Raw genomic sequence first — 24,191 nt, forward strand, 5'->3', positions numbered from 1 at the left:
GCTGGGTGCCCTCTCTGCCCCAGCTCCAGGATGCAGCAGCACCAGTCCTAGTGTGGCAACTGTATAATGGTCCCTAAAGATAAGTTCCTAACCCCTGGGCTCTGTGAATGTTACCTTACACAGCAATAGGGACATTGCAGGTGTGATTAAGGATCATGGAACGGGAGATTATCCTGGATTATCTGGTGGGCACTAAATGCAACCACAAGTGTGCTTACAAGAGGAGGGAAGACAGAAATCTGACCCAGAAGAAAGGCTGTATGCCCAGAAAAGCAGAGATAGGACTGGCAAGAACACAAGCCAAGGAATGCCATCAACTAGAAGCTCAAAGAGGCAAGGAAGGGATTTGCCCCCTGCAGCTTCCAGAAGGCATCAGACCTGCCAAGACATTGACTTTAATCTGGGGAAACTCATTTCAAACTTCTGGCCTCTAGAACTGTAAGAGAATGAAGTTCCCGTTGTTTGTCATTGAATTTGAATAAATTTGTGACAGTGACCCTAGGAAATGAACACACCTCCCCAGCCTCTTAGAACTGGGATAGTATTTCCCAACTGCTACTGTTCCTCCGCTTCTCATCTTGGTTCCCTGAATCTTGTCCACACCTCTGTAAACAGTCCTTGAAAAACACTTGGCTAAAATCTTGCCGAGTGCATCTTCTTGCTCCCTGCCAGAATCCTGTCCGACAAAATGTACTTCATTCAAAAGGAACTTAAGGTAGAATTGTTCAATGAGAAAATTCAGGAGAAAAATAAAATAAGTATAAAAGAAATATGATGCCAAAACAAATATTAGTATCTGAAATCCCTGCCATACATACAGACAGTAATACTTCTCAGGAATTAGCCTGCTAAGCTCCCCGGCAGCAATGCACAGAGAAAAGGCATAACCAATTTTAGTTTACTGCTTCTTACACTAGCCTGACAATAGGAATCACCTGGATACCTTGTTAAATATCCAACTATCCAGTCTTCACCTCATCCAAAACCTACCGAAGCAGAACCTAGGAGAAAAGCAGTAAGGATCTGGATTCTAACAAATCCCCTAGATGAATTAGATAAGCCACAGCAACTATAAGATTAGATAAGAACACAACATGGGAATTGTTGACAAGGGGAGCCATGTGAAAAATGTGCAGGGCAAAAGCCATCATCTCAAAACTCAAGAAAGTGTCCGGTTGAATACCCTTCCAGCTGTGGTCAAGCACTGTCTTCCTATGCCCACATGGAACCCAGTTATATGACAAAAATATAACATACAATAAAGTCATCTGACTCATGAAAAATTGAATTACAACATCACTGTGCCCTATACGAAGATTCCTACTGTAGTGGATTCCTGATTGCCTCTTCAGTTTTCTGTGTCCCCTTCCAAATTAAACCCCCAGTGTCCTTCTAGGGATCCCTATGGTCAGGGGTAAAGAAACAACATGGGCAAATGCAATCAGGGTGTTCCATTACTTTCAACCATGCCAACAGGATGGAGCAAGGAAGAATATGTGAGCTAAGACAATCCCATCAGACTTTTTTCTGGGAATTCAGGGTTACAGACAGTTTCGTATTCAATGTGGTATAGTACATATAGATGGGAGGGAGGCCTCGATACCAGGAGGGAGACAAAGTTGAGCATAAAGTAGATTCAGAAAGAAGGTGGAAAACCCACAGAAAACAGAGCCAGAGCCCTAATCAAACCATGCAGGAACCTGATTCTGCCATTACACTTTTTCAGTCACGTGAAACACTAAATTTCCTTTGGATATGCTGTCCTTCGGCTACGCCATCTTAAGTTGAGTTCTTTCTTACTTGCATCTGAAAGCATCCTACACGGTAAACCAACTGTAGTTATCTAATATTCTCAACTGAAAAGTCACACTGAAAATTTTATTTTTTCAATAAATATTACAGAAAACAAAATCCTCAGAAAGAGATGAATTCTACCAAAAGGAAGCATCTAATTCTTGGTAGTGACACCGTTGTTTTAGGGAATATTGTTTTCTATCCTCCTGCCCACTGCACCAAAAGGATTGATAAATATTCTGATTTTTGTCCTCCTCATGATTTCTATCCATGACCAGTCCTTTGGATGCAACAGAGATTCATTTTGAGTTCATTTTTCTTTATCTACTATCGTAACAACTTTTCAGGCACTTCCCAGAAACTATTTCAAAAATTCAGTGACTTAACCCTACCAGGCATCATTAACTCCCATTAACTCCCTAAAACCAGGTGAGCAGTCATTTGGGGGACCTCACTTCATCCTCAACCTCTACTCTTGGGATACAAGGGATTAAAGACAAAGGAATCAATAGAAATGGCACAGTTTGAGGACTCTGGCTGTCCTTTCCCAACCAGTTCAGCTATTTTGAATGACTTAACTAATTTACTTCTTAACTGGAATTAGTAATTCTTAGTCAACTGTACTGACTAACATGTTAAAGCCTGGAGTCCAATTCACATCAATATAAAAATATTACTAACAGCGAGCTATTGTTTAATGGATATAGCATTTCAGTTTTGCGAAATGAAAATGTACTGGAGATTGGCTATCTTAACACTACCAAACTGTATGCTTAAAAATGGTGAAGATGGCAAATTATGGCAAATTTTATGTTATGTAATTTGTTACGTTACGAAATTTTGTTACACGTATTTTACCACAATTACATATATATATACATACACATATTGTCCAATAAGGTTTGCATTTTGTATATGTGATAAAAATATCTAACCTAGATATAGTAGTAGTTTAAATGTACCAGTTACTGATTCTTAAGTGCTTTTTACATATTGTATAATTAATTCTTGCAACAACCCTAAAAGGAAGATATTATTATTATTTCTGTTGTTATTCCAGTTTCCTGATAAGGAAACTGAGCCATGGAGAAGTTTTGAAATTAATCTGGAGTCATTTGAGCTGAGCTAAAAATACAAGCCCATTCAATTCTGCCCCAGAATTTATGCCCTTCTGCCTCGCCATTGTTTATCAGGAACTATTATCATCATTATGCAGAAGCAAGAACTGATACTCAGTTACAAAAATGATCCAAGATAGCAAGTAGAGTCCAGATACAAATTTAGCTTCTCTAGTTGCAATGTGTATCAAAAGGTATAACCTTGAAAATGCTTTAAGGGGAGAATATCAAACATTATAGGCCTCAGAGCTTCTTTATAATCTTAAAACTTACTGAGGATGCTAAAGGGCATTTGTGATTGTGTCTGTTAATGTCTACCCCATAGATTACCACTGTCCAATAGAACTTTTTATGATGGAAACATTCTGTATCTGCACTGTTCCAAGTGACGGCCCCTGGCTACATGTGGCTCTTGAACAATGGAAATGTGGCTGGTGGGGCTGAGGAAATAGATATTTCATCATCTAATTTAAACATAAGTAACCACACAGTACAGGTATAGATATAAAACCAAAACATGTTTTTGAAATGTACTAGAACATGCACATATTCCATAGGCCATCAGAGTTATTACATCATCACGCCTAATGTGGCCTTTGGGAAGCTCCCTTGCACACTTACTGGAAAACTCAATAATTTTTTATTGTGAAAATAGTTTTGACCTCAGGGATCCAGAGACCCTCAAGGGTCCAGGGACCACACTTTGAGTCTTAAGGGGCTAACAAGAAAATTTCAATTCCTCCACCCTCATGAGGAAGAATTCTCCATCCACCCTGTTCAGGGATCCTTCCTCCCCTTTGGGGGGCTTTTGCCCCACCCCCACCCCTAGTTTGGTTTCTCTTCCTCACAGACCCAAATTTTTTCAGCCTGCCAGGGTGGGAGAGCAGCCAATGGTTCGATACAATGACCTAAGGGAAGGAGACCAGAGATGCAGGCATGGCTTGCTGTCGGCGGGAGAATTTTCCCTCTGAGGTTCCAAGTCTCCAAGGCAGTGGGGATCAAATCAAGAAGCAGAAAGAAACAGGCAAAGCGAAATTCAAGATGCTGTAAAAGATGGAAAGGCCTCTTCTCCCTGGGGTCTCCCTCTTCTCCCCTCCTTCCGGCAGGCAGGAAAGAGGGGGCCATTGGAGACAGTGGGGAGAGGGCTTCAGAGGGCCTTCTGGGGCAACTCAATCAAAGAAATTATTTTCCCACAGATGAAGCCAAGAATATCTTAATGGCTTTTTCCTGATTGAGAAATAAATCTATTAATTTATGGCCCAACTCCAAACCAGTTGTGTCAACCCCGCCCACCTTTAAAAAATGTAAGAAATGCTTCAAAATTCCCACTTATTTTCATGATTTCCATCTTCTAACTCGTATTTCTTGTTCCTCTTTTTTCACTTCCTGCCTTCCTACTCTCCTCTGCTCCCTTTTTTACTACTAACTTATATTTTTAAATAAATCGCAATCTCCCTCAACGCTGCGTCCTGCCGCAGGAAGCCCCCAATTAGAGGTGCTAGAGCTTCGGAGGTGTGACTCCAGACTCCCCCATGCTTTCAAAATAATGGCACCAACATGAATAGTGAGATGTCCTTGGAGAGAAGCCGTTAACGGACAAGCACCACACCGCCTGCTCAAGCCGCCCGTGTGCGCCGGAGCGCGAGCTTTCACCACCCCTGGGCTCCCAGAAAGCTACCGGGTAGGGATCTGTCCCGACTGTAAATCAAAGGAAAGCAAAGGATGACAAGCTGGTGTCAGAGAGATTCACAATTACTACCGCGGAGCTAGCGCAATTAAAAGGCCCCACGGGTAATTGCTAAACGGCCTGTATTTATGGCTGGGCCACCGGGCTCGATTGACCCAGACTGCCTGCAGCTCCCGGCTGAGTGAGTATCCAGCCCCTTCGGACAAGCACCAAGAGTGGATAAACCGACCCGAGGCTTTCTGGGGGAACTCAGCCCGCTCTCGCCTTCATGACTTTTAATACTCGAGATAAGCATTTGTTTCATTTGTCCTACAGATGATGTACTTAATATAGGCCGTGGAGAGAGGGAGACGTAAATTATTCCCAACTCCACTTGCTAACTGTGTGTCCTTGGGAGAGTTAATTAGGCTTTCTTTGCCACCGTTTCCTCGTCTGTAAAATGGGGATAGTATTACCAATTACCTAACCAGCATTTCGTAAAAAACGAATGAGTTAATAGATGCAAATATTTTTGAACAGTGCCTGGCACATAGGCACGCAACTATTTACTAAGTGTAAATTGAAATTTTTTGCCCGGTATTATTAGTTAAAACAGAGTCAGGCTAATCATACTTACAGGTGCGTTAGGCGGTTACACTCCATGACACCAGTCCTGGCGACAATATGCATAGAGGGATCTGCCTAGCTCAGGCCACCTGGCTTAACTTACAGCTCCTGTACGCGGATGTGGCCGGGCCTCGGAAAGACAGTGCGGATGCCCTTCGTGCTAACCCCGCAGAAATAGAGCACGAGCAGGCGGCCTCTCGTCTTGCCCCGCCATGGCCACCTACCCCGGACGGACACCTGGACCAACTCAGAGCCTCCTCCAGAGCCCAAGGCCCAAGAGGTTCTCTCATTCGCCCTGGCTGTTTGATGGCCCCTTTTAGCTGCCACGGGCCCAATGAAGTCTGGGCTGAGGGGCAGAGGGCTGAGTCTAGGCCTCCACGTGAAGCCCTGACAAAGCGGTGCACGGGACATGGGGATGGGGAGGAGGTGCATGTGGCCTGTCCGCACTTCAGGCCACGCAGCCCGATGCTGAGTCGGAATCCCACCGGTATCCACCACAGGCAATTCCAAACTGTCAGCATAGACGGCCTCGACGAGGGCGACGGAAAGCAGGCCACCAAGCGAGTTTTCTAGGCTTCTCTGGCTGGGTGAGGGCTGTGCGGCCGGCACCACCCCCCCTGCCAGACTTTCGTTTCCAACCGCGCCCTCCCCGTGGCCTTAGCTCGGCAGAAAGGAAAGAGACCCGTGGGCACCACGCACGGCCCCGGCGCCTGCGGCCCAGCTCGCGCCCTCGGGCGCTAGGGCCCCTGGAGCCAGAAAGTGTACACAGACCATAAATTTCTCTCCCCTCTCGACGCGGCGCTCGCAGGCCAGGTCCGCCCGCCCCCCGCCGCCTCCCTGCCCTGAAAACCTCGGGCAGCTCCTTGGCCGATCGCCGAGCGGCCCCGCCGCCGCAGTGGCATCGCAGCAGCGTTAGGGCTTGGGGTACAGCCTGCCGGGGACTCTGCCGCAGAGGAAGGGACAGAGGTGGAGAGAAGGAGCAGGGAGGGAGGGAGGCTGGGCCCAAGGGAGGCTAGGTGAGAAGGGAAAGGGGAAGTGACCAGGAGCCCGGAGGGAACAGCCTGGGCAGCTTGTAGACTACGCAGATGTTCCCATTTTGAGGCGCAGAGGAACAGTAAGTGTGCGTGGCGGCCATTGGTTAAAAACGACTTTTATAATAAGCCTTCCTCTCACGCAGTTGTCAACCTTGCAGACGACATAGGGCATACCAGCAATGCGCTTTCCCTGGGGGTGCAGCAGGATGATTCTTAATAGATTTCTCTGTGGTTTCGTCTACACTCACATCATAAAGTGGATATTCGACATAATGATTCGAATAATTTATCCAAAAAATAAGAGCAAAGCTTTTCTTTGAACTTTGAACTTCTCTTTTTCTTTGAACAAAGAATCACAGCCTCCCACCAGGTCAGGAACTGGAACAAGAAATTTGTAGGGGTTTGAGTCGGAGGCTTGGCCACGCCCACCGCCAGCAGAGTACCTGGATCAAATTACCCCACCTCTGCTTCTCAAAGTGGGTACCTGTAAGAGGGGAAGAATATGATCTTCCTGCGGACTGTTGCCATGAAGGTTAAATGAGATGCAAGACTTTCAATATGGCTTAAAAACTGGGAAAAGATGGTCTATTTCCTCCAGTTCCACTTGATTTAAAACCGCGAAAAAAGACGTGACCCCAGCCCGAAGAAATTAGCGTGTCAATGATGGTAGTAGTGCTGACAGTCTAGTAACAGTTCCCGCTTGTAGAGCGCCTTTTGTTCCCGCTTGATAACCGCGCCGTGGCTGTGCCGTGGCTGTGCTGTCTCTCAGTTATGCCCCCATAACCTAGTGAGAGGGGAGAATGAACTGCCTCCACGAAAACGGCAAACACGGGGAGAAAATGGGAACATGGTGGGGAGAGTTGGCCAAGACTCGGGTGGCAGGATGAGTCTCCTCACGACCCACCATTCCTCTGCCATCGGAAAAAACCAAAGAGAGGGCAAAGTGATGGGGGAAAAGGTTCCACTTGCTAAAACTTCTGGTTTGGACCACGTGCAACCTCACGGTGCCTACAGGTGGCTCCAGCTGGAGCCACAGAGCCCTGGACGGGCTCCAACCTAGAACCTGCCACCTGCTGCCATTGGGGGTTCAGCAGTGCGTGCATGTGTTGATGGACGGTCCCGAGGCTGTGGATGACCCGTGCGTCATCGGCACATCGCCCTTGCTTCTGAACACTGCCTCTGGGAGAATGGCGCCTTTGAGGGTCTTCATTTTTTCTTAATTATATTGGCCCATTCGTTTTTTAAGAATAAAAATAAATCACTGCCTTTCGTTACATTTTGGCCCATAGTCGAGGCTGGAGTCCACAGCCACCTCTGGAGCAGCCTGGCTGCCCGGGGTCACACACACCCTCAAGTCACACACCCTGCGCCCCACATCGACCGCGAGGGTTTGCCCTGGAACCAAGCCGGAATGGCCCAAATCTTCCTAAAATCCTGAGTGGAACCTTGAACAATTCGAGGAGGAAAGGAAGACCCCCCAGCTCAGGGAGTGGAAAGAGAGAAACAAAAAATGGGAAGGGGTGGGGATGCCCAAAGCTGGGAGACGGACAAGGGCGAGGGCAGCCCGAGGGAGATGGGGAGGTCTACACTGCGGTCGTCGTTCGCTTTTAAAATTGTGTGTCGCAGAGCACATCTTCGGTTTGATCCTTTACCTTCTAGAGTTTAACCCCATTTGTTCAACCACAAAACTGCCCTCTCCGCCCAGTGAGAAGTCAGCGCAGGTGGCAGGGACCCTTCGGGAGGTGGGAACAGAGGACTTAAGGCAGCCTTCCAGGGACGACCTCCTGGTGACTGTCCACCAGCGCCGGGCCAGGGTGACGTCGGGACCAGTCCGGGCCTGAGTGCTGACACTGACCTTGAACTCAGTGCTTTGCTGGCAGGCTGGGGATCCAAGAAGACAAAGGACCCGGCACCCTCCGTTAGACCCAGTCGAGTCGCGGGCTGGGAGAGGTCAGGTGAATCCCAAAGGCTCTAGGCTTTGAGCACATCTGCGCCCTGAAGCAGAGAGAGCGGCGCAGTGCCGAACCTTTGGGTCACTCCTTCAGAGGACTTGAGCGGCCTGGGATGCTCTCTACACAGAGATCCAGAATAGGGCTGGATGCGTGGACCCAGGGCTCTGCGGATCCCGAGATAAGGAATCCTGTTCATTCATTGGACCATTCGTTCCTTTATTAAGTTACTCCCTCATTTCTTGAGCTCCCACCACGTGCTGGGAACTGTGCGGGGTGCACTCTTCACCCCATTCCGACCAAAATAAACCAGCCTCAACAAACCAAAGCAAGACTAAAATTTGCTGACCCAGAAATCTCCTGAGGCGAGTTGCAGGGTGGTGAGGGTAGCTCTGGAACTCCCGGAAACACAGCAACACTTCCGCGCAGCAGAGGGAGGCGGCGAGCTGCAGACTTACTGAATCCCCTGCGCAGTGCCCTTCTCTGTGCCCCGCGCGGAGGGGCCTGGTGGGCGACGCTAGGAAGCACAGCAATCTGTGGCTTCAGTACTGGTCCTCAGGTTGACACGATGTGGACGGGTCATTCAACCTACAAGCTGAAGCCAGAGATGCCCATCTGCACTGTGTACTCTGCAGATGAACGTGACTGAACGACCATTTTCATCTCCGTTGAGCGCTGCTTGAGAACGTGTTCTCTTTCTGCTCTGTGATGGCATTAGTATCAGGGACTCTTGTGTATCCTAAATCAGATGATTTGAGGATCCCAAGTCCACTCCTCCCTGGGTCACCACTAGGTAGCTCTGTGCCTCGTCACTCAGCTTCCCCTTGTGTTTGTAGCGTTAACCATGCCATCAAGTTGTTTCCAATGATTCACTGAGACTATAAATAACTTCCAGGGCCCCAATAACTGTGTTATTCGTTTTTTTCAATAAACACTTTTGAGGCATCTTTCCTGTGCCAAGCGCTGTGCTAGCCAAAAGTCCTCTAACCAGAAAGCAGAGCCCAGCCCTGCCCTCAAGAACTGGAGGGTACCTTTTGCCAGTTAAAGGGGCAGTTGATGTACTGTTTCCGTTTTGAAGACCCTCCCTCTAGGCAATTAGTTAAAAATTTAATTTACGTGTCATCTGTCCTGACATGATTTCAATAGCAGGCACATATTTTTCCCCTCCTTGGACCCCAGACACTTATTTAAGCTTCTCTCAGACCCAAAGCATCAGAAAATATTAGCTTCTTCCCCTTCCAACTCCCAGAGAAAACTCCCAGCCACACCTACAAGCATTGTATGGAGCACCTGTGGTGTGCACAGGGAACTGGGGGAGCTGGGCCAGGAGTAGCAAAAGGAAGATGGGGCAATGGCTTCTCATGGAGTCAGCGAGTCTACGGACAACCCCTGTCTTCAACTGCAGCTGAGAAAACCCTCTGGGCTGTTCCTTAAAGGGTTTCCCTGGGGACACTGTGACTACACCACACTTAATTTCTTGGAGAGTAAGGATTTTCTTGCGCTCTTTTGTTCCCCACTGTGCAAAAATTAATAAGGACTTAATACTGCAATCAGTAAACGAATGGAGGAATACAATAACATCTAAACCTATATCGCTGAGCATATGCTACCCACTGCCCTCATTTCACATTTGATTAGTGCTATTAATCCTCACAGCAAGTTGTAAGCTAGGTAACTTTGATTACACAGAAGAGAAAACTAAAACCAAAGGGTTAAATTCCCCCAAGGTCCCACAGTTAGTAACTGGTGAATGAATGAACTCTTCCTGGCTAGTTTGAGTTACCCTATGCCAGCTTGGTATCAGGCATGCTTCTGAAACACTCGATCTCCGCGCTCCATCTGGGGCCCCTTTCCATATCCGGCCCCCAGAAAGAGTCGTTGGGTTCACCTAAGCCTCCAACTCCAAGCAGGCGTCAGACGGCGAGCCACTGACACCTTCACCGGCTCCATTTTCTTGTCTGTCGCGCACCATCGATTGCGCAAAAGAGGGAGGCTCAGTATCTGCTGCCGCTAGGGTTGGTCCAAAGGCAAGGGGAAAGAAGAGCCGATCAGGCCTCGAACCCAGAGATCTGCCCCAAGTTCCAAGTGCCACCAACGACAGGCATAACCGGAAAAGCACGAAGGATGGCGCCACATCCCACGAGCAGGGTGTGGCCCGGACCGGGACACTATTAGCAAAGCTAAACCAGCTAAGGAGGTGGCATCGCGGGCTGAAGAGCAGTGTGCCAGGGGGAGGCCCAGCCTGCCATACCAGGAGGGACTCTGCTTGGGAACTACAGGGGAGGAGGAGGTAGGCCAACAGGAGCCCACAGTTTCCTCAGCGGTTGAACCTTTTATTCCCTTCTTTTAAAAGCCATTGAGCTTTGATATTCTGGATCGGAATCCGGTAGGTGAAATGTGTCTCGGAGGACCCTTCTCCTTCTTTGGCACTGCGGAAGGCACTGACTCCACGTGCTTAGCTCAGTCCTGGCATTCACTCTCCCTGGGACTTCAGTAAGTGTCAAGAATTCTGGCCTAGGTTGCCTCATGCTTAAAATGAAGAAATCGGAAGTAATCGCACCTGCCGGGACACATATCCTTCCTTCCTAAAAGTAGGGCAGTCAAGCCGCCCAAAGGACAGCGATTCTCTGAGTTCCCCTGTGCCAGAGGCTACGAGGCCACAGGCCAGTCCCAGAAGAGCTTGTGCTCTGTTGGAACTGGGGGTGGGGGGTAGCTTAGAAGGCGCACTCTGCCCTGTGTAAACAATCGCTGTTTCCAAAGAGTGGCCTCCGCAGGGGGCGCACACTGCAGGTGTTAATATCGCGTGTGAGAGGAGAAGCCCGGTGGAGAGGGCAGTTCATTTGTCCTTGGGAGGCCAGTTAATTCCATCATAACCTCGAAGGTGAGGCTGGGAACCAGACGTATGCGTGAACACAGTGCAATCTGCTGTATCTCCCCCAGCAGGAACACCTGCACTTAAAGTCCTCCTAAAACCCACTACTTGTATCTTCACGAAGAGTTTGGAGTATGCAAGCCCCTCTCCAGAGGCGAAGAGCGGGGATGCAAGGGCCCTGCGCATCCGGAATCCTTTGCTGCATCTCTAGTGTGTACCACGTCTAAAGGGAAGACTGACTCAAGCCTTTAGTCCCTCCACAGGCTTTTCTTTCTTAAAGGAGAACCAAGGTAGAAGAGAGCCAGGAAGCACCCAAGGGAGGAGGGTGTGTCAACCTCAGCCTCTCTGGCTCCTCTTCCCCATTTCTTCTTGCAGAACCGCCCCAGACCCATCCCGCACACCAAGAGTCTTAAGTTAGTCAACTTCTTGAGGGGAAGTGGGGTCAGATCTGGGAATAGGTTAAAGCTTAACTGGGGAAAGCCACACAGATTAAAACTCAAGTCTAAAACGCTCCCAGAAAACCCCTGTTGTGGGTCCTGGTTCCTGCCATGCCCAGGACACCCCTAAGCTCTTAGAGGCCACTTACAGCTAAGGGTGAACCTGGGGTCACCTTCCAGTTACACTGGCTTCCAGTGCTAGAACAGGAGAGACCAGCAGGTCAGGCACTCACAGCTCACCTGGCTCTGGTGATGGCTGCAAACTAGAACCCCTGCCAACACCCCACTCCAGATCCAAGCTAGAGAGAGAAGCCACAAGAAAGACCCCAGAGCTACTGGTACCCTCTGAGATGTGGGAGGAATCAGAAGGATTTGTGACAACCTGAGTCTGATCAAGTGTTTTCACCCCCCAATACCCCCCACACAGGAATCCTTGATGGATGGAGGCTGCAGGGGAGGACAGGGGGTGATCTCCTTGGCTGGTATGTAGTCCAGAGCTTCCCTTAGGGGCAAGACTTCGCCTTCAAGTGCCACAGAGCTGGACAGCTTTGGCTTGGATAGGGACAGATCGACATCTCAGCAAGCTCCCAGCAACACCCTCCTGCTACCACCATCATCACCAGGTAGGTCCCTGTCCACCCTCGAATGAGGCAGACAAATGGAGGAGAACGGGGCTCCAGCCTGCACTGGTTTGGTCGATGACACCTGGAGCAAAGAAACATTTTTGGAGACAAGCTCCCCACCCACTCACACTAGAAGAAGATGGTGTGAGGTTGCTCACTTTGCTTTGCCATATGAAGGATAATGGGGAACTTTACTTGCGTGGCTTTGCTCACAAAGTGCTGAAATAGCCAGTAGATGGTCTGTCCTCTGAGTCCGCGCTTCTGTGTGCCCCGTAAGTATTTGTGTATAACCAATGTGTGTAGTTGTAGTGCGTGCGCGCGCACGCGCGCGCACCCGAGGGGGTTATCCCACCAACCCTCTCAACGGTTCCACCAGTTCCCTGGTGGGCTCCGTTCCCTGCGAGCACCAAACTGCGCCTCGGTAACCTTGCTCTGATGCCTCAGCGCCTCGAGGATTACTGCGGCTGGAGGGGCAGAGCTCTGCTTGGGACAAAAGTTACTGCCGCTTTTAGGAAAGGGACAGTCCTGGGTGGCGCGCGGGCAGCGGTGGGGGCACAGGCTCTGCTCCGCTCCGGAACGCGCGCACCCGCCACCTCCCAGCCCCAGCCCTGCGGGCCTCGGTGGACCTGGCGTCCCCTGAACGTGCATGCTTGGCCCTCTCTTACGTGCCTGAGAAATCTCGGTTTAGCTGAAGAATTTCTAGCTTCCCTGGCCGCTCTTGCTAGCAGTGAGCGCCACCGGGAAAATTTCGGTACCCGGGGCGAGCGGCAGTTCCGTAAGAGTCGACCTGGCCCCAAATGCGGCTTTTTCTCGCCGGCCTGGAGAGGAGTCCTGCGGCTGCTCTTCTTCCAAATGAACCATAAGCTTCTCTCGCGCTTGTGATATTCCGTTGAAAAAGCGGAGGAATTCCACTGCCCAGAGTAAAGCCCCACTGGACTTTCAAGGGGGAAAATCTTCAGGAGAGAGAGGTGGAGGGTGACCGAGGAAGGGGGGGCCTGCTGCGAACTCTTCCCGCGGCATCCCGGCTCCCCCACCCCAGGTGCCTGACGGCTTGCCCACTTTCCTCCAGCTCCCCCGGCTTCGCCGCGCCCTATGGTCTGGCAGAACCTGACCATGAAACGGCCTGATTCTGCCTGAAATTACATCATTACAATCTTTCGAAAACCCTGAGCCCTTGGTGGGAAAATGCAGCGGAAACTTGGGGACAGCAGGTACTTCGCTGTGCTCCTCGGGAGCGCGGTGGCTGCGGTATGCATAAGGTGCCAACTCCTTCCCCTCCCCCTGTCCCAGCCGCGCGCCTCCACCTGACACACGTGCTTGCCGCCTATGCTCCTGAACTCCAGAACTGGATTTAAGTGCCTCAAAATTCGATGTTCTTGGGATATCGTGGTTCCAGAATGTCAGTATTTCGGGGGTGGGAGGAAACGAACATTGGTAATGAAAGCAAAACTGGGGTGCAGAGAGAATCCTGCAGTCTGAGTAACAGCCTGTGGAAGTTCTGGGCAAATGACTCCAACCCCAGGCTGGAACCCATGGCAGGTGAGGAAGCTGCTCTCACCTGGAAACTCCTGGCACGTTTAGGTATAACACCTGGCTCACAGTCGCATTTAACCTGAGGTCCCCCTGGGGCACCCTGCCTTTCTCTTCTCTTTCCTATGCTGGACCACCGTGGCGGCCCCCTCTCTCCTCCCCACTCTGCACAGCCCTCATGGAGTTCATCCTGATTTGAGGTTCGGGAGGTTGACTGGAGCAGGGAATGGTCAGCCTTGCATCCCTCCACTGGGCTCTGGGACTTAGCCAGACCCGAGGAGGCTGAATCTGAGGCCTTTACTCTGCCCTTGAGCTGGGAAGTTTAGAATGGAGGCCTTTGAATGTGGTCTAGTGAATGGGTCAAGGTGGGGAAGAAGCTAAGCTGGACAGGGGGACCTCTAGGAGCCTTCTCACCCGACCAGGGACGCATCCTAGACCCACTGACCTTAGCATCCAGGAGCACCTTCTAAAGGGGAACCTGTTCCTCAGCTCAGGTGGTTGGCTTGTAAGAGGACTTGTGCTCTCCTCTGAGCTCGGTGCCAAATATGTCAGGGTGACTAAGTTTGTTGGCAATGTATATCTATTTGTTTTAAAATTTCCCAAAAGAGTTTTTTTTTTTTATCAACTCCAGACATTTCATAGTTTCAAGGGAAGGAGAGCCAAGGGGGAACAGGTCTTGGAGAGAGGCTTGACTCCTAAACCTCTCAAAACGAAACTTTGAATGGCCCATCCCTGAACCAAGCAACATAGGTTTGCTATGTTCTAGCTGCTGTGTGATGGGGACACAGCCTCTCAACTCACTGGGGCTTCAGGGGGAAAAGAGCTCAAATGAGACCTGCAGTATAAGTCCAGGTAGGAAGGTTGATTCTGTGTGAACTGGGAGGGTGGGGTGGGACTGATGTGGTTTCCTAGACCCATCATTCGCCACCTGAGGGACCGGAGGTCCAAGTTCTGGCTTGGGCTCCTTAGTATGACCTTGAATAAGTATTCTCCCTACCGTGCAGTAGTTTGGATATCTTTAAAGCCCTAACCACTGTGGTCTGTCTGTCCTTTCTTCCACATTACAGACCTGCCCGGTGTCCCTATCCGTTCCTGAGCAAGGAGTGGTAGGCATTGTAATTGCCTCAAGGATCCACACCCAGCATTGAGGGGACACCTTGTGAGCACCGGCTGGGACTAGGTTGACCCCACCCACCCCAGCCTTCTCCACTCCAACTCTGCTCCTCTCCACCCAGAGCCCCGCAAAGCCCGCGAGGCACACTTTGGGTCCCGACTCCGGGTGGAGAAGGCCGTCTACCCGGCGGGCCTAACAGATTTTGTGGCCCAATTCGGTTCTCGGCCGTATTATTTAGGGTCACGGAGCGCGCGTTCAGAGACAGTTGGTGCAGGCTCCTGACTACTAGACCTCTGAACTGGTGAAACCGCTACGCCCCAACGTGGATCTCTGCAGCAAAGTGGTTATGCCGTTGCAACATTTTCCCCAAATGCTCCAGTCCCCACCTTTCCTCAGCTACGACCTGCAGTGCCCTGGGGCTAAGGTCCACGATGCGGATCCCTGATCTTAACGATCTCATTGCCCCAGCAAGCCCAAGCGGCCTTTACAAACCGTAGTAAACATTTTATTTACAAGTTTGTGGCGTCCTAAGTGCAGTACGTCTTTGCGCCACGACCCCCTGTTCGGGGAAGACTGTTTAGTCCAACGTTTTCCCGTTGTGAGCTGTTCGCATCCGAGGAGAAGTGTTCGGCCGGCGCTGGGAGCCTTCGGCGGGGGACGCTGAGACTCCCCTCGGCTCCGTGCTTGGTGGGCAGCACCAGCGGGGCAGCGGGAGGCGAGCTACAACCCAAGGCCGGAGGCTCCTCCGCTGCGTCTCCCGCCGGCCCCACCGCCCATGTAAAGTAGGCTTCAAATCCGGCCGCAGTGGGAGGCCGGCAGTCCGCGCTCAGGACCCCAGGCCCTCCGCCCCGGTCCAGTCTATAGGCCGCCGAGCGGCGCCTGGGAGGGCTCGGGGCTTTGCGGGGCGCTGCCCTGGGCGGGCTGGGGAGCAGGGAGCAGCTCCGGGCCGCTGCCGCCGCCGCTGCCGAGGCTGCTGGCGCTACTGAGGCCGCAGAAGCTCAAGCCGCCGCCGCCGCCGCCGGTGCTTCCACCACTCGCAGCGCTGCTGGCGCTGAGCAGGGGGCCGGCGGCCGAGGCCTTGATAACCGTTGTTTGGTGCAGAGGCCGCTCGGCCCCCTCGGTCCGCTCCGTGTCGCTGGGGGCCATGTCCAGGGATTCCGAGTCGCTGCTCTCGCTCTCGGCCTCGCCCTCGGAGCGGCTGGGGCTCCGCTCCTCCTGCTCGCCGTCGGCAGCCAGGGCCCCGCCGGAGGGCTTTTCGCCGGCCTCCTTGTCTTTGTCCTTCTGGGCCTGGGCCTCCTTGGAGTGCCGCCACTTCATCCGCCGGTTCTGGAACCACACCTTCACCTGCGCCGCACAGCACGGGGAGACAAGGAGGGACACCGAGATGAGAACCGGGTGCACCCAGGAGCCACCCCCAAAGTCCGGGGAGCACCGCTAAGTGTCCCCTGCACCTCAACCAGGGGCCAGGCACTGTGATAGGCGCAGGGGCCAAGAGGCAGCCCAGGGAAACAAGATCGCCCAAGATTCTTTCTTACAAAACCCACTAGGGCTGTTTCTGAAAATGTGGCCTTCCAGATCTCGAGCCTGAAATGGCCTGGGCGCTTGCTGGAAAGGCAGATTCCTGTACCTCGCCCTCAAATTACTCTAAGTCAATGCTTTTTAACCCCATTTGAGCCAGGACTCCCCAAGATCAAAATTATGGACTCCTGGCCCAGAAAAATGGACAGACACCCAAGATTTTGGACATCATTTCAAGGGCTTGGTAAACTAATGTTGAGAATCCCTGCTCTGCTGATCCCCTCCTCTGCTTCTACCACCCAAGGCAAGCAAAAGCACTTCTTGTTAAGGAGGAACCGCAGGAAGCACAGAGGGAAAAGAGGATTCAAAGAGTTAATCCCAGTGAGGTGGGAGCACTTGCTGGACCTTCAATAGAAGAGCATTTCCTTGGCATGTGTGTACTCAGAAGCTGATAAGGACTCCACCCCTGCTCAGGATAAACTAATCCTTCTGGGGACTCAGAAAATGTTGGAATTAAACCTGTGCAAAGTTGAAGAAGGGGGTAGGCATAGGACAGAGAATCTATATAAATATATACAGTCCCCTGGGGGACCCAATGCGTTCACACAAATTCCAGCTTCCCTTTTAAAAATAACATCCACAGCTGGTGGAAAACGGCTGGGCTCTTCCAGTGTGTGTGTCAGGCAGGGGAATTGTGTAATGGAGGACAGAAAGACACAGGGACAGGACGGGGTGGAGGACGTAAGGGAGCTAAGAAAAAAGTGCCTCCCTTTGGCTTCTGCCCTGCTCAGAACATGCAGCACCCCACGAACAAGGGCCGCTGCTAAGGGGTGTGGAAGAGGGGTGACTTCTATTTTCAAAATCCAAAAAGAAAAAATAAAGTCCAGTTCCTGAATTAGAGAAAAGAAAAAAATTGAAATAAAAAATTGAATTCAGGCCTGATAGATCTGCTATTGTCTTGAAAAAAAAAAGTCAAGTAGGCAGAACCTGCTGGAATGCTCTTGGGTGTTCTAAGAAAATCTTTTTTCTCTCTCTTCTGTCCCTCAGTTTTCCCCTCCCCCACCTGGGAGCTTTAGAGCTTGTTCCGTTAGAAAATCAGACCGACTGGACACTGCAAACGGACTCCTTGCCCTACTGGGGCTAAGTAATTCCGTTTGAAATGATGTTTTCACTTCCTCACAACTGGGGATTTCACAATCCAGCAAGCAGCAGAAGGAGGAGGAGGGAGAGAGACGGGAGGGAAAAGAAAACCCAACAACAATCTCTTAGGATTTTGATTTCTTCTGAAACAAACTGCCTCCTACAGAGAACTGCACTACAGCCCAGTACATAATTATCTGCCGCAACCTATTTGCTTTCCTGGCGGTCCTTTTGCTTTTTTGACCAAAGTAAATATTCGGAGCTTATTGACACACATCTTTGTGATGACTAGTCTTTCTGTCCGCCTCCCCCAAACCCCTCCTCTCTCTTTCCTCAAGTTGCAAATCCATCAAGTCTCATGAAATTCAAGAACTTGTGACTCCACCACAAAAGGAGAGTGGGTGGGATGGAGGGGGTCTTGGGGCTAGGCCACAGGCTGCTGCCTGCCCCAGGGGGCTGTGCGCTGCAGTCTCAGCTGGCTTACCTGGGCATCCGTGAGGCCCAGCATCGCGGCCAGCTGCTTTCGGTCTGGCTTGGTCACATACTTCTGAATCTCAAATCTTTTCTCCAGGCCTTTCCTCTGCAGGTTGGAGAAGACTGCGCGAGACCATGAGCGCTTCCTTTTGTACGTTTGTGGCATGGTATCCTTCGTGAGCACAGCATAGGGACCTGCCACCAGAACAGGGAGCAAAAGAGAGACATGAGGGCCCATCAGTGCCCAGTTCATGGCCTGTGGGCCTGGGACTCGCCATGCTGCTCAAACCTGTTTCTGTGTTAACAGTTTGCTCTACCTCATTCAGAAAGTCCTTCACGGCAGACCCGGAATGGCTTCTCTAAAGAAGGAATTTCACAGCTCTCAAGAGGCATAAGGCCTAAAGCAAGTGTGGAGTGGAGAAGCCCAAGAGGTGCACTGATTACAAAGGAAAATTATAAGCCTAATGCTTGGCCATCAGGCATTTGAAGAGAAGGTGAAAATGTCACTTAGGCCCAAAAGATTTAGATATGACAGCTTCTTTTCTCTAGTGTGTGTGTGTGTGTGTGTGTGTGTGTGTGTGTGTGTTCACATAAGTGCCCACGCAGGCACACAGGATGTCCTGGAGCAGAAGTGTTTGAGGTCATTTCGAAAAGTGTGTATGTTAATAAGCAACACCTCTTGCTGAATTTTCAAACTACCGTCTCTAGCGAAAAGCCTAGGGGGAGCCCCGCAACCAACCCACGAATACACTGTCTCGGCTCGGAGAACCCACACCCCTTTCCCCTGGGAGGAGACCGAAGAGTGAACTAGCTCACTGAGAAATCTTTCGGTTTCTTCCCCTGCTCTCGGTAACCTCCCTTCTCAACTCCAGGATTGCTGCACCGCGGTTGCCACGTGAAGAAGCATAAACCCTGAGCTTTCTGTCAGTCAAGCTGCTGGTTTGGCCATTGCCGGGCAGGGTTTCCGTACCTGGAAACGTGTCTTGAAATTGATGCTGAACTGAATTTCTCGGGTTCGAACCTAAGGGACTCAGGATGGCAGAAGCCTCGTTAATGGGATCTAGAGACGCGAAGAACTGGCCAGCGGAGGGCTGCAGGCCGGGGAGGGGCACCCCCGCGGGCCGCCCGCTGGTTAGCAGGGACGTGAGATCTGAGGACCGGGAAAAGAAGAGCTGGTTACACCTCGGGCAAACCCACACTCTCCGCGCTGATTTGTTCCTCTCCTCCCCCTCGCCCCCAATTCCGTTTTCCTGGAGCGAGGTCCTGAAAGACCCCTGTCTGCACCCAAACTCCTTTCCCGACAGTGGCCAAGGGGAGATGCACAAAATGTTTCTGTCCCACATGTCCTTGTCCACGCAGATAGCAAGGTAAGGGCTTTATGTGTAACTGTGGAAAGGAAGTCACTTTCAGGTGCCTTCCAAGAATTCCATAGACCTAAACCCTCTTCCCAAAGGAGCCCCACTCTGCTCCCTCGGGAATTTAGAAATGACTTTGTCTACATTCCTTGGGTGTAATTTCACTAGAAATCAGATAAATGGGAGGGAAAGTGTTCCCAAAAGGGCTTTTTGTGTCAATTGATCTGTGATTAAAGAGACAGCCGATAGTCCTTTTAGCAAATATGTATGCCAAGCGTTGTTAGGAAATACTGATTCTGTGACGTGTGTTTTTTAAAGCATCCCTAGAGTCCTTTTTTAATGCAGAGCAGGTGAGTTTTAAAACTAATGTTCTACAGTCTTCTTCCAATTCATTTCCTTTTCCTCATTTTAACGATTTGTCCTCAATTGTAAAAACATTCAAAGGCATCCCAAATGACCCGGGGACCAGGGAGTGCGTCAGGGCCCTGATCAGAGGCCTGAAGCCTTTCGCCCAAGACCTACCTCTTAGGGTGTTGCCTTCCTTGACTTTTGGGTCAAATTCTGCAGACAAAATGCGATCAATTCCAAATTTGAGGTCCTTGCTGGAGGGCGCCGGGGCCGAGCCGCTCTGGTGGCCGGGAAGCACCCGCGCCGCGGAGGCAGGGGGCTGCAGGGCGCCCGCGCGGGGGGCGGGCGGAGGCTGTTGCTGATGCGGTGGCTGCTGCGGGTGGTGGTGGTGGTAGGCGGCCGAGAGCGGAGACAGCCGCTGCGGGAAGCCAGCCGGGACTTCGGAGGGCGCCACCACCGGGGTGGGTCGAAGCGGGGATCTGGCGGTGGCTTGGAAAGAGGAGTGCGGGTGAGCCGAGCCCAAGTGCGCAGTGAGGGCGGCGGCCGAGGCCCCGGCCAGACCCTCCGGGGCCGCTCCCGGATCCCCAACGCCGGCGTGCAGGATGTCTGCGATGCAGAAGGAGGGTTTCTTGACCGCAGCGGGGTCCAAGGGGAAGGAGCAGGCGCCCGGGCCGGCCGACGAGCAGTAGGCGGCCGACCAGAGGCTGAAGTTGGAGGCATAGAAGGGGGCCAGCCCGGCGGCGAACATCCTGGCGGCCGCCGCGGCCTGGCAGGGCCGGGTGGATGGTGGGTGGGTGCGTGGGGCGGGGGTGCGCTGAGTCCAGGAGGCGGTGGCAGCCCAGCCGAGGACGATCCGCTTTCGCTTCTTGGTCCGCACTGAAGAAAGGCCAGGGAGCCCCAGCGCCGCCGAAGAAGGAGGCGAGGGCCGGATCCGAGCCGGTCACAGCCCCGGGCCCTGGCCCGTCTTTAAGGGCGGCGCGGCGCCCGCGCTCCCCGCGGGCAGGAGGCGCCGAGGGGCGCTGGAGCGGAGAGACGCGCGAGGGCCGCGGCTCCGCGCTCGCCAGGGAAGCCGGGGAGGGAAACAGGGGCTGGGCACCGAAAGAAAAACCCAAACAGTTCAGCCCTAAGAGCTAAATTTAAAACAACAACAATAATAATCCGTTAGTAAAAAAAAAAAAAAAAAAGTAATAAGAGGGGGGAAAAAAAAGTCCTCTCTAAAAACTCCCAAAGTTTTGGCAGGAGCTTTCGAGTCAGACCCAGGGTAGGACCTCGATCCGAGCGCTCATTGGCCAACCTCGGAGCCAATGGGAGCGGGAAGTGGAGGGGAATTGCGACTGAGGGGCGTGGCCATCCCGTCGGCCACGCCCCGGCCACGCCAAAGTGTTTGCGGCTGCCGCGTGGTCTGAGCAGGGTTTGTCGCTGAGCCGCCGGGACAGGGGTTCCAGAGAGTTCCGACCCTCGACTAAATTCTGCAGCTCCAGACGGGCAGCGGAAGCGAAGAGTTGGTCACAGCGCTCCAGGAGCGCTCGCCTGGGGAAGCTGGTACTCCCTCGTGTTACTGCGGGATGCAAAGCCCGCCTCCCGGAACGTGCTGGCAGCCCCCTAGCTTCCTTCCTCTTTACTCAGGCCCGACTTTTCTTCACGCAGCATTTATCCTGAGAGCCGGTGTCCTCTACAAAGCTCCCTTTCGTGGGCCCCCGCCCCCAGTCTGCTCAGCCCTAAGGTATCGAGCCCCAAGGCGGGGGCCTGAGTCCCCGCCCAATTTTCACTGCGCCCGCCTTGCAGCCTCCGAGATCGGGAAAGAGGGGTTGGGGCAGTCGCAAATTAGCTTTATTCTGAGCTGTCACACAGTGACAACTTGAACAAGTAACTTTTCAAACAAAATAAGATGGATGTCTTGGAACGTCTCCCTTGGACGCAGGCAAACCTTCCCCTGAGCTTTAGAGAGGCAGCAAAACAGGCCGCCGCCGTCTGAAACACCGCTGAGCTGCACGCGCTTCCCCGCCTCTGCGGCACCTTGTAGGAAATGTCACCTTCCCTACTCAGCCACATCCCCGATCAAGTAGGGTCCTTTGCTTCGCAAGTGCCTATAAGAGCAGATTTCCTTGGGGTTAAAAGCTACCTTCAATTCAGTGACTGCCCGGGAAACCCCTTGGGCCCGGTCGCAGGAGAAGCTGCAGTGGTGGCCAATGTCTTCCATTAACACTTTGGGTCTTTAGAGCACAGGGTGTAGTGGAAGCGTTTCTGCAGCATCAACATCTCTATTTTAAGAATTCGTTCTCTTTTAAATTATAGTCAGAATGGATTTCCCCACCCCTCTCCCAAACAAACCACAGGCCACCCAGATGAGCTCCTCTTGCACATTTTCAGGAAGAAAATAAAATAATAACCATAATGAAACCGCGAAATATTTTGTTTTCGATTGTCCTAAATAAGCATCTCCTAACTGAACTTCGGTGGCATTCTTTCCCCCCAGAAACTTTCAATATAGTTGTAATAAAGCTTCTGTGGCGTTTTAAAATTTCACTTCAGCGCCAAGAGGTCTTACCAAATAAACCCAGGAAGGCAACTGAACTTGCCATGCCTGTCTTGAGTTCAGGTTTAAATAAATTAATTTCCAATGGTTTCTAGCTTATTGGTGCAGATGCTGTCATTTGAAGCTTTTGACTTTCTCCTGGGAAGGAACCAATCACTTCCGACCAGCCAGTACTAAGACTACCTCCTCTCTGTCTCTCCCTCTCTCTTTTATTAAAGGGTTTTCTTCCAGTGCTTCTTGCAGCCAGGACAGCCGTTATTTCCAGAGATAGAATGGAGTGGTATGATCGCCGGAGGCCCCTGCACCTGGGATGAGACCCTGCACCTGGGATGAGAGACAGGAAGACCAGGCAAAAGGAGTGACAGGAATCAAGCCACTTGAGGCATTGGACCCTCCTTGAAACGCTCCAGTGGAGGCGTTGCATGCAAAGGCTGAGGATTTGGGAGAGACTGATGGGAGGGCGTGGCCTCTCAATTCCACAGCGCTCAGGGAGTCACTAGCGCAACTGTGTTGTAGGGGTGGCCAGAAACCCTCTCGTCCTCTCTTTTCTAGTGTCACTTCCAATTAGGTTGCAATTCAATTCGACTGCAAACGTGCAAACCTCAGCCCAAGCCCACCCTCACGGTTCTATAAGAGGTGCATTTAGGCCTCCCCTCCAGGTGTCAGCCTGTAAATAATACACCAGACCCTTGGGGCTGGGCGAGGAGTGCAGACTGGGTGGAACAGGGGCCCTCCGAGGCTCCAGCGTTGCCCAAGAAAAGCCTGTGCAACCTTAAAGGCCCAGAATCCAGGGCGGCAGAGACTATATCGAGACCCCGAGTATAGGTTCCCCAACTCCCAGCCCTGCTACGCTTTCTTCCTTCCCGATTCTTAATTGCAACTCGCCGCTCGGCTCTTCCCAGGCCCTCAGCCTCATTGCAACCGCGTCAGCACCACCCAGGCCTGCCATGGGCTCCGGGGACGACGGGAGGGGAGGACGCGGGAAAGGAAACCTCTAGGGTGCACCCTGCCTCCCACCACACTGGGCCCCCAGGCCTCGTCTCTGTGGGCCCCTCGCCTCTTCGGAGCCCTCGGCCTCCCCTCCTCCTGACTCCCCACCCTTCAGAGCCCAGAGAGCAGCAGGAAACCCCGGGTTTGCCGGAGTTCAGGTCATCTCCTGTTTTTTGATGGGCTCAAACTCTGACTAAATGGGCGGATGTGCCTGCGAGATCGGTCTCAAAATAGAATCGGCCTTAGTATTTTAGGATACTGCAGAAATCCTTATTTCTTCCGGAGAAAAACTCTATAATGACTCCTAGCACTTCCCCTTTCAATATTTGTGCAACTTTATCTCCACCGACAAGTTGCTCGGGTGACGCAAATCCGCCCTTGTGTATTACAACTACCAAAATAAATGCGCGGAAATCAATTCCCTTCTAGCAATGAAAATATAAATATACAGCTGCGACTTTCCCCTTTAATCTTTGCTTTCCGAGCGGCTCTGAGCTGTGGCGAAATGAACTGGCCCAGAGCAATTGAGCCGGGCGGGGAGGCCCTGGGGGCAGAGGCGAGGGCCCCGGGGGCCGTAGCCACGAAGCCCTAGGCTCCAGGCTCCAGAAGGCGCGAAGAAAGCCTGACTAAAACGAATTAACTTGAGCTTAAGCGTGGCTGTGTGGACCTTAGAGGAAGCTCAAGTGTAAAGATTTCTCCTGACGTTGGACAGTTGCACCAGCAAATTAAAATTGTTAATAGAGCAATAGAGGCAGTCCTTTACACTAAAAGGTTGAACAGCTTTCTGCGGGGTAGGGGGTGAGATACCACAATGCCTGGGGTTTCTGGGCAGTTCAGAAGGCTGTCTTTAACTCATACAAATCTCCCCATCTCTTTTCCTGGGTGGACACAGCCAACACTATCTTTGGGAAGAGATACTGGGAATAGACAACACCAGAGAGGGTTGGTTTTACAATGTAACGCTGTCTACCTTTTTTAGGGGAATTTTGGATTGAAAGAGAGGGCCTAAATCAGAGGTTTCTGCATTGGTTGAAGGAAGACATGGGCCCCACTACCCTTTGGTTGT

At 51.8% G+C, this 24,191-nt stretch overlaps 1 protein-coding gene and 1 long non-coding RNA gene across 5 annotated transcripts in view; one reads left to right on the forward strand and one right to left on the reverse strand.

Moving 5' to 3' along the window:
• Nucleotides 1–4,543: 4,543 nt before the first annotated feature.
• The window catches only part of LOC140846245 (uncharacterized), a 67,363-nt gene continuing 47,715 nt past the window's right edge, over nucleotides 4,544–24,191 (forward strand). Inside the window, exons 1-3 of one of the 3 annotated variants that reach the window (XR_012125233.1) lie at nucleotides 4,546–4,780; nucleotides 11,925–12,120; nucleotides 22,354–24,035. This is a non-coding gene — a long non-coding RNA (uncharacterized lncRNA). Of the gene's footprint in view, nucleotides 4,781–11,924; nucleotides 12,121–22,353; nucleotides 24,036–24,191 lie in introns of those variants that run through there. The other 2 variants (XR_012125234.1, XR_012125232.1) reach the window with 2 other exon arrangements.
• On the reverse strand, nucleotides 15,254–20,838 carry HLX (H2.0 like homeobox). 2 transcript variants are annotated; one of them, XM_017677079.3, is made up of 4 exons: nucleotides 19,774–20,826; nucleotides 18,867–19,046; nucleotides 17,907–18,091; nucleotides 15,254–16,108 (listed from the first exon to the last, which is right to left on the reverse strand). In XM_017677079.3, exons 1-4 carry the CDS (start codon nucleotides 20,345–20,347, stop codon nucleotides 15,623–15,625), a joined length of 1,425 nt encoding a protein of 474 aa, XP_017532568.2. In that variant the 5' UTR covers nucleotides 20,348–20,826; the 3' UTR covers nucleotides 15,254–15,622. The 2 variants fall into 2 exon arrangements, with proteins under 2 accessions (XP_017532568.2, XP_036870439.2); XM_037014544.2 differs by lacking the exon at nucleotides 18,867–19,046 and having other exon boundaries at nucleotides 19,774–20,838.

This window comes from Manis javanica, chromosome 14 (genome assembly GCF_040802235.1).
Source record: "Manis javanica isolate MJ-LG chromosome 14, MJ_LKY, whole genome shotgun sequence".
Taxonomy (NCBI): Eukaryota; Metazoa; Chordata; class Mammalia; order Pholidota; family Manidae; genus Manis; species Manis javanica.

Excerpts from the sequence above, each read along its gene's own strand:
- HLX (XM_017677079.3), bottom strand. The coding sequence starts at position 20,347 with ATGTTCGCCGCCGGGCTGGCCCCCTTCTATGCCTCCAACTTCAGCCTC. Across the intron at positions 19,047-19,773 it reads GGAAGGCAACACCCTAAGAG|ATCTCACGTCCCTGCTAACC; the intron begins GTAGGTCTTGGG and ends CCCGGTCCTCAG. Across the intron at positions 16,109-17,906 it reads TGGGCCTCACGGATGCCCAG|GTGAAGGTGTGGTTCCAGAA; the intron begins GTAAGCCAGCTG and ends TGTGCGGCGCAG.